This window comes from Pinus tabuliformis, chromosome Q (assembly GCF_031772625.1).
Source record: "Pinus tabuliformis cultivar Carrire ecotype Pingquan chromosome Q, CPIR1, whole genome shotgun sequence".
Taxonomy (NCBI): Eukaryota; Viridiplantae; Streptophyta; class Pinopsida; order Pinales; family Pinaceae; genus Pinus; species Pinus tabuliformis.
The window spans coordinates 863646552-863660097 of record NC_142296.1 but is presented as its reverse complement, the minus strand read 5'-3'; the positions used below and the strand labels follow the sequence as shown (position 1 = coordinate 863660097).

General features: G+C 38.8%; 1 protein-coding gene across 1 annotated transcript in view; it reads left to right on the top strand.

Moving 5' to 3' along the window:
• LOC149222268 (beta-carotene isomerase D27) overlaps positions 1-13546 on the top strand; it is a 177535-nt gene that overhangs the window by 64858 nt on the left and 99131 nt on the right. The window contains exon 3 of the mRNA XM_089385343.1: positions 3107-3201. Coding sequence (XP_089241469.1) covers positions 3107-3201 — 95 coding nt within the window. The remainder of the gene's footprint in view (positions 1-3106; positions 3202-13546) is intronic.

Genomic DNA, 13546 nt, shown 5'->3' with positions numbered 1-13546 from the left:
AAATTTGTCCCCTGGGAATGGATAACTCGTCCTCTTTTATTTCTGCCATAAACCCAGCTCTTTAAGATGGAAAACTCAGCCCCTTTAGACTACAACAAACTCAGCCCAAATGCTTGAGGAAGCTTGGCCAGATTCACAGGAAAAGAGCTGGACCTCTTCACTGTACAAACCCACCAGAAAAAAAAGACAAGGAAACTTGGCCTCCTTAATGGGTATTTTCCAATGAGACTAGGCTTCAGAATTTGGTCATGGCTTCAACTTGGACGAAGATAAATGAGAAATACAAAGTCAGGAAATCAACTGATAAAACCTCTTCCTTTCAAGATCTCCAAACCTCTTCCTCTCCAGCAAATCTCTTACTCCATGAAATCCCAAAGCTTAAATCTAAGTGATGTTACTCTCAAGACCAACTAAGGTGTCTAGTTTCAACACTGAAGTTCGCTATGGTGACTAGGGTTTCTCAAACCCTAAGCTTCTTCTCCAAAATCTCCAAAAGCTCATTTTCTCAAAATGCAAGTGAATTAATGAGAGAACCCTCATTTCCCTTTTTATAGCTTCTTTACTTTTTCCCTCCAAGTAAATATTAAAAACACATTTCCTTTATTTAATAAAGTGACCTTTATTAATTAATTAAAGCCACTTTTAACCCTAGAAAATGCTTAATTTGCTTCCATGGTCACACCGGCCATCCAAAGCCCCTTTTTATCATTCTGGCTTGTAGATCTTTTCGCCCCGATTCCAACGAGCTATTACACTAAGGTGCCCCTCCAAGTAACAATACCGAAACAACACCTTAAATGTAATTAATTAAAATATTTTTGTTAATAACCCTGTTTTACAAGAATCGGCGAAATGCAATGGAACCAAGAGCGAACCATGTGAAATTGATTGTGATGGTGAAATATGGCAAGCAATCTCAGTGAGACCTCGTAGAACTCCTCAAAACCCTCCGAGCACACCAATAATGTAATCCAGCTCCTGTGACCTAGCTGACATAAGCCTTGGAGACTCCTCCTAATCTCATCACAAGATTATGCAAAAATTGGGAACATTACATTGAATGGGGGGAGATCTTCAACACTTCATGGATCTATTTATTTGTGTGCATAACACACACATACACACCCCCTAAAAAAACCTAAACCTATCTCTTGACTACCATAACTTAAAAAAAAAGGTCAATGTGTCATGTATCTTACATATTTAGTTTTTAACAATTCCTTGATACTTTAATTGTCGAGCATCCATACCTATCAAGAGATGGGATGTATTGTCACATCCAATGGTGTGTCACCCCCGTCTTGACTTAACTCCATGACAACTTCCACTAATCCAGCGACACCACTAGGTGGGTGTGCTGGCCCATGAGAAGCAAACGGGGAAATCAAGCCTTGGTGGGAGCAAGAACTATACCTTCCTTTCCCTGACTCAAAAAACCTCCATTGATAGTATCTTCCGTATTTAAATGACAGCAATAAATAAACTAGCATAGATCAATGCTAAACTTGGATCTATTATGAGTGAAGAGCAACAAAAAAACATTGGGGTTTGCACTTCAATTTTTTTTTATTCTTATAAGGCACTTAATAGGTCTGAGATTAAGATGAATCTATGCTAATATGAAGTTTATAATACAAAAGTACATAAAGTTGGAGCATGTTGTTTTCTACTTACATTAAATATAAATATGGAGCTCATTGTTTGCTACTCCAACATCCCCTGTCAAATGAGATCTCTAGAAAACTGAGAAAACTCTCTACTTATTCAAACTACTGTCTTCTATAAAAGTTAGATTAGTGCTGCTTGAAGTGTGTCATAGCCATCTTCACCTTAAGTAGCCAGAGTTGGTGTAGGTGCAAGGATGGGTGCAGCGGTTGTTATGGGCACTCCACTTTTGCAATAAGGGTGGGGTGTGAGGCAGGTGCATCACATTTGTATATATAGAAGATAAAATTGCAATCAGTGCGTGAGGGGGTGTGGGGTAGGTGCATCACATATGTATATATAAAAATATAAAATCTAATTTGAAAACAAAGAACTAAAATGAATGTAAACTAGTAAAAACTTAAAACATAAAATATTATGATCTAAACTGAAAAACTAAACTTTCTACTCTTGAATAGTAGCTACTCTGCCATTTTTATGTCACTGCCAAACTTGGAGGAAGGATACACAATTGTGGGAAGCATGACTCTTGAGGAATGTTCCTAGGTGTACAATTGATATTTTGGTGCTAGACACATGGTTTGATCTCTATAACATGTTGTCAGGCAATAGAAAACGCGAACCAAATCTCCGTATGGCTACTAGACCTAAAATACACTAATTAAACCTCTATACCATCTAGTTGGACAGGACATTTATAATATACATTCTTAGGCTAGCTTACTGGACAGATTCACGTAGCATATTGCATGGCATGGAAAATGCTAGCAGACCTTATATCAGATTTTTGAGCGAGGAAGTGGATTAAACCTTAAAAATGAGAATACTAGGAATGGGAATTGACCCGTTCAAATAAGAATTTTAGATTGCTTGAAGGGGATGTTCCTTGAGTTTCATCAAGGACGTTGTTTTGTACCCAGGACGTGGGAAGTGCCCCCTAGACAGGAAACACAGGCACACATTTGAAGTCTTGGTCTTGAGAATTTCATGGTACCAATTTGTTTATTTTCTCCAAATGTAAGTCACTAGATACTAGATTGAATGCAATGACTGTGTGCAATAGAAAATTCCTTTTTTTGACATAATTTCAGCATTACAAGTATTCTGCAGCTGAAATTGTTTTTCCTGTACTTAATGTAATACTCTTGGATTGATTAGAAAGGTCCATTGCCCTAAATATATTTAGTACAGAATCCAGATAAAAGTTGATTCTATCTCACATTTCTCTATTTTAAAGATGATTTTGAAAATTCTTCAATAAAATTACCGACTCTTTTCACCATTTTGTTGTCTAATTGTCTCAATTTTTTGTTAAAAGAGGTATTCTATGGAGGAGAACATATGCAAATAGAACAAAAAAACTGAAATTTATACTGTTTTGAGAAATCCTGAGATTAATATGTCATGGTCTAAACTGAAACATGAATTGCTTGTACTGTGTAGTTTCGCAAATTATTTCCACCAACAAAGTGGGCTGCAGAGTTCAATGCTGCTGTAACCCCTCCTTTCTTCCATTGGTTAGTTGGGCCTTCTGAAGTAAGTCCACATTTTCAATGAAAACATTATTGTCGTATCTACGTATGAATATAGTTCCCCTTTGCTAAATTAAGAAATAAACTGATCTATTTGTTGCTTTCTGCATGTCAAGCAATTCTGTTGAAGTTACCCAAACTAAGTTTGGCTGAAATCCGTTCTTAACTCTCTTTAAACCTATAGTCTAATTTAAATATTTCACGCTAATATAATTAAGGTGACATAAGAAACTATAATTAATGCATGTTATGTGGATATATAGGTTTGTAAGAACTGCCTTGACTATTGAGGTCTTTCCAATGTTGCTGACATTGTGTCAGTGAAAATATTGCTGAGGATCTAGAAAAATAAAATATCAGAAATATCAGGAAAATATTGGCAAAATATGAGCAAAATTTTAAAAAAGTAGGACAAAAATATTCCTTTTTTTTAACATCTAAGCAGCAACTACATCAAATAAGTGCATTGCCACATAAATATGAAAACAAAACTAATATATAAGACATTTAGTACTACATCACACATCAACACTGAATCACATCCTAACTACACTTAAAAATATCAACAAAAAAATAATAAATGTATATCATCATGTCATCTACAATGAAATTAGATAAATAAACTAGTGAATTTCTCTGCCCCTTTTACAAGCAAAGGTAATGGAATGTCCCCTACTGAAATTTACTAACCAAACTTGCAATTCCTTGATTTTCATCTTGCAGACATTCCGTCAAACACTTTGCATGCAATCAAATATGAAGCATTGTTAACACGATAACAACACAACAAATGTTCCACAAGAAAAAATACCATGGTTACTGTAAAAGCCCTTCTGGCACAATAACAACACAACAAAGATTTCACCTTAAAATTTTACAACAACAAAGTCAGCCAAATAAAGTCAGATCTGTTTATTAATCAGGGCATGAAATTACATGCTAAGCATCCCTTTAGGATACAAATCAATTTCTGGTAACTTGGCAATATGAATATTTCCCTGAGAACAAGAGATGAAGATGACAGCACTGAAATATCCCTTACAAACTGATGAAGATGACTTTTTCAGGAACAAAATTATTGAACTGATTTTACCTGGCCTCTTGATGCCACAACCTAGGAATTATTGGCTCGGTTTGTTGGGAGAAATAGCGTTGGGCTTGAGCAATAAAATCAGGCTGGAACGGCCCACCAAAACCCCCATTTTTTTGCTGATAATCTGATAGATTTGGCCCATTGATTTCGATGAAATGCTAATGGCTAAATCGGCCCACGCAACCTTCCGAATGTTGATACATTGATAGATTCAGCCGCCTTGGCTTCCACAAACTGTTGATGGCTAAATTGACCCACACAAACCCTCTGAATGCAGATACATTGATAAACTTGACCTCCCTTGGCTTCTACAAACAACTGATAGCTAAATCGATCCACACAAAATCCACACAAATTATGGTTGAACCCTCATTTTGGCTAAAAAGATTAATCCTCCTCTCCAGTAATGAATTCTTGTGAAGAATCTGTTGGAAAATAGGGAGACTTGTAGATTTGAACTTATTTTCCTTATCATGATAATTACTTGTGATGTTAGTTGGTTCTTTTTTACTTCTTTAATTCTATTTATCAAGCAAATACCAAAACAATGAAGATCACAAAGAGAGAGTATGCAAGATATAGGCTTTAAGCCAGGGAAAAACCGCTCCAAGGGGGAAACCCAAAAGGTGTTTCTCTTCTTCTTTAGAATCTTCTTACAAAAGAAACTTTCGAGACTCAAAGACCTAAACCAATAAACCCTCCAAACCCCAAGCCAACATCCAACATGATCTTCCTTGTGATAGTTTCTAGAATTTAGGTACTGCTACAAAATTTCGACCTCCTGCAATTGGCAGCTTCACAAACCCTAGCGAGACAAGATAAATGCTTCCTTGACGAAAATTTCAACTTATGTTCTTCTTCGTCCTCCCAGTTACTCTTCTCCTCAACCAAGAATTGGCTCAACGTGTTCACAACATAACAAATATTAGGCCTAGTGCTCACAAGATAATTCAACGAGCCAATAAATTTGTGATACATAGAGAGATCAATCAAATCAGAGTCACAATCCCAGATCTTCTTCAAATTCGTCACCATAGGAGTGTCCATGGACTCGCTATCCATCATGCCAAATCTCAGAAGGATCAAAATAGTGTATTTGCCTTGGCCAACAAAGATTCCATCAAGCTTTTGCCAAATTTCCAATCCCAAATAGTAATGCATGAGACCAAGTTCCTTCATCTCAAATTCAGAAACAAGCTCCCTCTTACATTGGACGATCAAAACTTCAACTCCTGTTAGAAACAAATCATCTACATACAACAACAACATCAAGGGCTTTCCTTCAACAACTTTGAAGTACAAGTTCGGATCAACATCACTCTTCCTGAAACCAAGACTCAACAGATAGTCATCAATAAGGGAGTACCATGCACGAGGAGCCTACTTCAGCCCATACAAGGCTTTCTTCAATTTTCAAACATGTGTTTCTCTATCATGGACCTCAAAGCCTTTAGGTTTCTCAATATAGACTTCCTCTTCAATGACTCCATTCAAAAATCAGTTTTGACATCCATTTGATGTAACTTCCAACCTACAATAGAAGCAACAACAATGACAGATCTAATAGAGGCATACCTAGCAACGAGAGCAAACATGTCTTTGTAATCCTCTCCCTCTTTCTGGGAGAATCCTCGAGCCACAAATCTTGCCTTCTACTTTTCAACACTTCCATCAACCACATGCTTGATTTTGTAAATCCATTTTGAAGCCATGACAAACTTTCCTTTAGGACTTGGCACGATTTCCCAAACATCGTTCTTCATTATAGATTGGTATTCTTTAGTCATAGCATCTTTCCAAACTTGATGCTCCACAACTTCTTCATAAGTAGATGGCTCAGACTCAATAATCTTGCACATCAGCGTTGTATAACTAGAGTACTTCTTTGGCTTCTTACTTTCCTTGAGGGTCCCACAAGGTGCAACATGTCCTTCAACTTCCTTCAAATTTATTTCAAGCAAGGAATGTCTCTTTCTAGTCTCACATACAATGGCTCTTGGAGATTCAACAAGTTCATGATCATCAAATTCTCCATGAGGATCTTGATCCATCAGTATACTTGCATTTCATCATCAGAGTCCAAGTAGGAATCCTTGGACTTCCAGAAAGCAGCATCCCCATCAAATATAATATCCTTAAATGTTTCAATAAAACATTGTCCTAGAACATAGACCCTAAAGGCCTTTGAATTTTCATTGTAGCCAACAAACATTTCTTTCTTCCTGGAAGGTTCCAACTTTTCCCTTTTCTCCTTGGGCACATGAACATAAATAGGACAACAACGATTCTCAAGTGTTCAACATTTGGTCTCTCACTTGTGAAGACTTCTTCAGGAGTCTTGTAGTCCAAGATTCAATGAGGGCATCTATTTTGAACATAAACAATTGTTCTTGCAGCTTTTCCCCAAAGAAACATATGCAATTCTTGATCGTGAAGCATGGCCTTGGAAACTTCCATAATAGTTTTGTTCTTTCTTTCAACAGTTCCATTTTTTTGAGGATAGTAGGGAACTATCAGCTCCCTCTTAATTCCAGTATCCTTGTAGAAAGAAAACAATTCCTAGGAAACATATTCTCGTCCATTGTCAGACCTTAAGGTCCTTATCCTTCTTCTCGTAGCATTCTCAACCCGTGCTTTGAATTCAGGAAACTTTTCAAATACTTGATCCTTGGACTTTAGAAGATAAATCCATGTTTTGTGAGAGTAATCATCAATGAAGGAGACATAATATAAATTTCCACTCAAGGTCTTATCAAACATAGGCCCACAAACATCAGAGTGCACAAGATCCAAGATTCCTTTGGATCTACTATCATTGCTAGTACATCTTCCTTCAACATTCTTTCCGAGGGCACATCCCTTACAGACTCCATCATGCTCAATCTTAATTTCAATTACACCTTTAACAAAATATTTCAATCTAGACAATGCTTTATAATGAATATGGGCGTACCTTTGATTCCGTAGTTCACAAAGATTAGTGGTGTTGTGTTAGCAAGGCTTGAATTGAATGTCCAAGGAGACGATATAGGCCTCCAATTCGCACACCAATGACTTTGGAAGATTCAAAAGAGACATCCTTCTTCCACACTAGAAATTGTCCATCAATGGAAGAAATTCTATATCCTTTGTCTTCAAGAGATGAAATAGACAAAAAATTCTTCTTCAAACCAGGAACATATAAAATGTTGTTAATTGATACATTACCTCCTGATTCCAATTGGAAAGTTGACGAACCAATGCCCTTGACTTCATATTTTCCATTATCTCCAAGCTCACCCCTTTGAGCAATCTTCTTTTTGACCAATTCAGAGAGATGATCATGACTCCCAATCATGTTCCGAGAGGCACCACTGTCCACCAACCATATCTCATCATGACTTACGATGGAACCTATAAAAGCATAATAAAATAAGTATTCATCATCAGATTCATTCTTTTGAGGCCTCCTCTTATGAGAAAATTCATCAAGGTCAATTGCAGAAGCATGGTGTTTCCCTTTCCTCTTTCGATCTCCATTCCTTTGATAATCATCCCTTTGATTCCTTTGAGGACAGTGAGCTTGATAGTGACCATATGCTTGGCAATGAAAACATTGAACATTTGTCAAATCTCTTCTGTCTCTTCTATCTTGAGAGGAAGGAGGAGGTCCTCTTTGTGTAGTAGAATCTCTTCTTGGTCAATCCAAGCAGTAGGTCAGTCCTAGCCTTCCATGCCTTGTAATTTTTAGCTCCTTCAAGCTTGTTTTCAGCATTCATGAAGGAATTCATGGTGATGATGGTTGATAAAAAAATAGAAGGAATAATCCCAAACACTTCAGAGTGGTTCTTAATGCTCTTCAAGGTGATCTCATAGCTTTCTTTTCACCAAGACTCTGATACCATGTTGAACTTCTAGTGCAATGAAGACTAGTATAGTTTTTCACAATTGATAACTACTTCTAATGATATAATCAATCTTCTTTTAGCATTCCAATCATTAAGAAATACATGAAAAACTTCAACCATACAATTTCATCAATAGAGCAGTAGAGATCACAATAACCAATAGAACAAGAGACAAGAGACACCAAAATTAGGCTCACAGCCAGGGAAAAACCCACAATGGGAAAACCCAACCAATCTTTCCTTATGAGAGAGAAATTTTGTTCATCAATAGTACATCAGAATATTCCAACAAGATTCCAAAAGTTTGACCTCAAATATCCAAGTCAAAACTAGTCAACAAAGAGAGAGAAAAATCTATTCTGATCAAAGTATAGGTCTGCAAAAATAGCGCCAAATCTCAGCCTGTGGAAGCCCTGAACAGGAGGCCAAAATTCGGTCAACACCTTAGTCAACGAACCTCTAAAACAACTCAGTCAAAGACTCAGTCACGCTTGCAGTCAACCCAGAGCCCAAAAATAGAGATGAAGATGCAGTCAAGCAAGGTCAACGAGTCTCTGCAATCTTCGGCCTTCCAACACAGTCAAAACTTTAATCAAATAGATGCCAATTAGCCCAAGTCAATGCCGATCAAATAGTGGAAAAGAAGTTGGTCAATGTAGACAAAAAAAGACTCCTTTTGACTCCTTCACACGTGTGGATTTATATGTGGACCATCCTTGAAACCTTGCAACTGCCAATGAGAGAAAAATAATCTACTAAAGACACAAGATTTCTCTACCAAAATTTTGCGGAAAGAAAACAATGAATAGAAACACAATCACACATAGAAATTTATCTAGGGAACCCAACTGGGAAAAACCCCTCTTGCTTGTATTATCAATTAAGCAATCTGATCTATTACAAAGAATCTGCTTCAAGCCTGAAGCCCCTACAATACTGATCAACTCCTCTCAAGAACTACCCAACGCTTAGCCCAAATAAACCTGCAAGGAAGTTCCTATTTCCTTGCGCAATTCAACTGATAAAAATAGAAATTTCTCCTATTTCCTTGTGCAATTCCCAAGAGAAATACACTTGCTCAATTCTCAAGCATGTACACAAAAATTGTTGTACAATAATGAATTTATTTGTTCCTTCATACAATCTCAATAGGGAATTCGAATTGCATGACCTACTAGGGCTAATTTTAACAATTGCAACTAGTTAACTGAGAGTAAGTTGAGTTAATAGAAAGTGAACTACCCAACTAAACTCATAACTCTCTCTATTATAGAACTAGAGATCAGTTAATTGATAAACACTAGAGATAACTCAAATAGCTAGCTAATTTTGTCCATCAACTGGTCCACAACTCACTGAAAGCCATCTAACTCTAATTAACTGGCAATAAACTAGTGATAGGCCACATCATACATGTTAACAGATAGTTAACTCGAATTTCTATGAGACTGAATTTGAATTTGCTTCTTTGACTAAGGAACGACTCAAGAAAAGACCTTCCTTGCTACAATTTTAACACTCCCTGTCAGCGATGAAGGGATTCTAGACAACTCCAATCCTTCCTCTGTGGAACTCGAACTTGCCCCTTGATAGGGTGATCTAATATTCACCTTATGAGTGACATCAGTTGAAGATTTATTAAACAAAGGTACTACAGACTCATGTGCTGGTGTGTGTTCTGTGTTATTCAAGCAACGGATCGATTAGATTGCCAATACACAAACAATTAAATGGAAAGACAACAGAGAAATACAGTAAGAAAACACAAAGACACAAGAAATTAATAAGGAGTTCACCCTATTTTCCAGGGCTACATCTCCGGTCCAGCTTTCAGTGGTGGCCTTGTTTTATTGTGTCTTTAAGCAGAGAATTACAATATAGGGACTCAAAGTGAGTTCTCCTGAAGTAGATTTGCTTGGCAGGTTGGATTCCCCAAGCCACTTCAGTACACAGACTTCTTCTTCCTACCAGCTCTGTGACCTTCTAGTCTACAGTGGAGAGCCCAATGTGGTGCTCAGCGCAGACAGATCCTCTCTAGGATGGCTTGGATCTCAAGCCTCTGGTGCTCGACGCTGCCTCTAGTCAGCTCGGCCCTTTGTCCTCTTTTTGCTTTGCTTTACTGCCTTTTTTCTCTGTTTTCTGTCTCTCTGTGTTTAGTCCTTCTCTCGGGGTTCACTGACTGACTGTCGACTTCGTCTAACTGTGTGTTCTGTCTCTGTTCATGGCTTTTATGCCATCCATTCCAAGATTGTTCGATTCCTCTTCCGCCTCTGTCGATTCACCTTCTGCAGCTGCGCTTGGAGTTCCCTGGATCGACGTCATCATCAGCGCTCAGGGAGTGGCCACATGTCCTCTAAACGGCGCCAGCCTGCTTCATCGGTTCGTTTCTTCAGTTACGTCATGGATGAAGTCTTTCTCCACCGTGGCGGTTAAACGGATTCCAAATCCTTCTAAATCGTGGCTCATTCCTTCGTCGATTCCGCTTCCTCCACCGAGCACGATCTCAGCTGTTCGATCTGGGTCTCCCAGATCCAACGCCATACGTTTGTTTTGCACGGTTGACTTGCTCGACTGATAGCGCGCGATCAACGGCGGTTTTCTCTCACCTCTGCCTGCCACGCGTCGATCGATGAATGGAATCGCTCCGCTCTCATCCAAAACCACTTACCGTTTGAGGGTGCCCCAATCAATACCGCTGGTTTCCAGAGCGCGGGTCCCGCCTTCGTCCTTTTAGCGCTTTTTTCCTTTCTGCCCGCGGTTCTCCGATTCCCCATGCGTCCGTGTGCTCGGGCTTCCTCCATTATGGCCATGTTCGCCTAGCGATGCGCAATTAGCACTAATCGCGCATCAAATTCCACCTCTGTTTCCCGATCCAAGGCTCCCAAGGGCTACTTTGACCTCCTGCGCAGTTTCCATGGGCCTCGGTCAGCGCACTTTGACCGAGGTCCTCGTCATTCCACCCTAACTGCCATTGCCACTAGTTCAAGGTGTTTTTGATCGCTGTTTTGGAATTCTTAGAGGTTTGTCTGACCTAATACAGTCATGGTTCTTTGACAGTTCTTTATGGAACCAATTCGGATCACGGCCTTCCCACTGAAAAAAGCTTTTGGACCACCAAAATTTGGTTTTCAAGCATCGACTAAGTGAGGGTATTGTTTTCTCACTTGTCCAATCTCAATCCACTTTGCACTGCTCGACTTTGAACCTTTGAGCCCAACTCTGAGGTACTCAACATCTCCCCTGCGCGTTGTCCTCACCTTCCTGTCCAGCACTATGTCTTCCTGCAATTCATTAAGATATTCAGGTAGCAGGTCATCAATAAAAGGCAATTGACTTTGCTCTTCAGGGTCCTCAATCATTGAAGGTTCAAACAATCTCAAGCAATCTGCATTTACGACTGAGTAGATGTGCATGTAAGCTGGAAAATCAAGGCGAAAAGCATTTTCACCAATCTTCTCAAGTATCCTAAAAGGTCCATACCTGATAGGCTTTAGCTTTTTACCTTCTCCTTGCATCCTGTCCTTGCTGATGTACAGCTAGACTTGGTTTCCAACTTGAAAACTATGCTCCATCTGATGCTTGTCATGCCTAGCCTTGTACTTGGCTTGGCTCTTTTCCAGCTGTTCCTGTACTGCCTGGTGGATCTCCTGGATCTGTTCAATGAACCTAGTTGCCTTGTCTACATCACTATGTCCATCAACCATGGTATCTTTACCAAAGAAACAATCCAAAGGAGACCTGGGTGTGAAACCAAAACAGGTCTCAAAAGGAGATCTCTGTGTAGAAGAGTGTTTGCCTCTGTTGTAAGCATGTTGCACATAACACAAGTGTTCATCCCATAGTTTAGGATGTTTGCTGCAATATCCTCTCAGTAACTGGATCACTGTCCTATTTACTACTGTTTGGTCCTCTGTTTGTGGATGAAAAGCCGTGCGTTTCTTTAGTTTGGTGTCCATCAGTTCCCACAGACTAGACCAAAACTTCCCCACAAATCGGGTGTCTCGATCAGATACAATGGAAGTGGGTAATCCAAAATGAACCCATACATGTTCAAAGAACAATTTTGCAGTCTGTTCAGCTATAATCTGTTTACTATAGGGTATCAAAATACACATTTTGCTGAACCTATCCACAACAACATATAAATAATCATGACCTTTCCTAGATCTAGGCAGTCCTCCAACAAAATCCATGGAAACACTTTCCCAAGGGTGAGAAGGAACTGGCAATGGAGTGTACAAGCCTAGTTTTTTGTTACTGGGCTTGTTTTTAGCACACATAGCGCACCCTCTTACATATCTAGAAACTGTCTCATTCATTTTCGGCCAATAGCAGAATCTTTGCAGCTGTGCAACTGTTTTACTTACCCCAAAGTGACCTGATATCAGAGAAGTGTGTGCTCCCTTAATTATCTTTATCCTCTCAGTTTGTGGAATGCAGAGTTTCCCACAATGATATAAGAGTCGGTCTTTTACATGGTAGTCCAATTCTTCTACTCTTTTGCCTTGACTCAAAGTTGCATATGCATCTTTAAAGTCCATATTCTGAGCATATTGTTCTATGTAGCTTTCATGTAGCACAGAATTATGCTTAAGTATGGTAGATGCATTTATAATGGGTCTAGATAACATGTCTGCAACCTTGTTATGTATGCCCCTTTTATATCTGATGACTATATGAAACTGTTGTAGAAAACCCATCCATCTGTAATATCTTGATTGCTGCAACTTAGTTTGGGAGTGTAGATATTGAAGTGGTTGGTGATCAATATGCATTACTGTCTCTTTGCCCATTAAGTAATGTTTCCACTTTTTCACACTCTGAACTAATGCATACCATTCTTTATCATATGTAGGATAGTTAACTACTGCAGGATTAAAAGTCTCAGAATGATAACATATGGGTTTACCGTGCTGTGTCAACGCTGCTCCCATGGCATAGTCACTGGCATCAGTTTGAATCTCAAATGGTCTTTGCAGATCTGGCAGTGCTAGTACAGTGCTGTACTAATCTTTTCTTTCAAGGTGTTGAAGGCTTTCTGATGTTTGCCTCCCCACTGAAACACCTTATTCAATCCTGTTAAAGCATGCAAGGGATTTGCAATCGAGGAGAAGTTAGAAATGAACTTCCTCCAATACTGTGCTGCTCCTAAGAAGCTTCTCACTTCTGTAGCAAACCTGGGTTTAGGCCAGTTCACAATGACTGCCACTTTAGAGGGATCGATTTTCAATTCACCTCCCCCTACTATATGACCCAAGTAGTTTAGAGATGTTTTGCCAAATTCACATTTTGAGAGTTTAACATAAAAATTTTCTCTTTTCAAAACATCTAATGTCTGCTTAACATGCTTTAAATGTTCTTCCCACGTT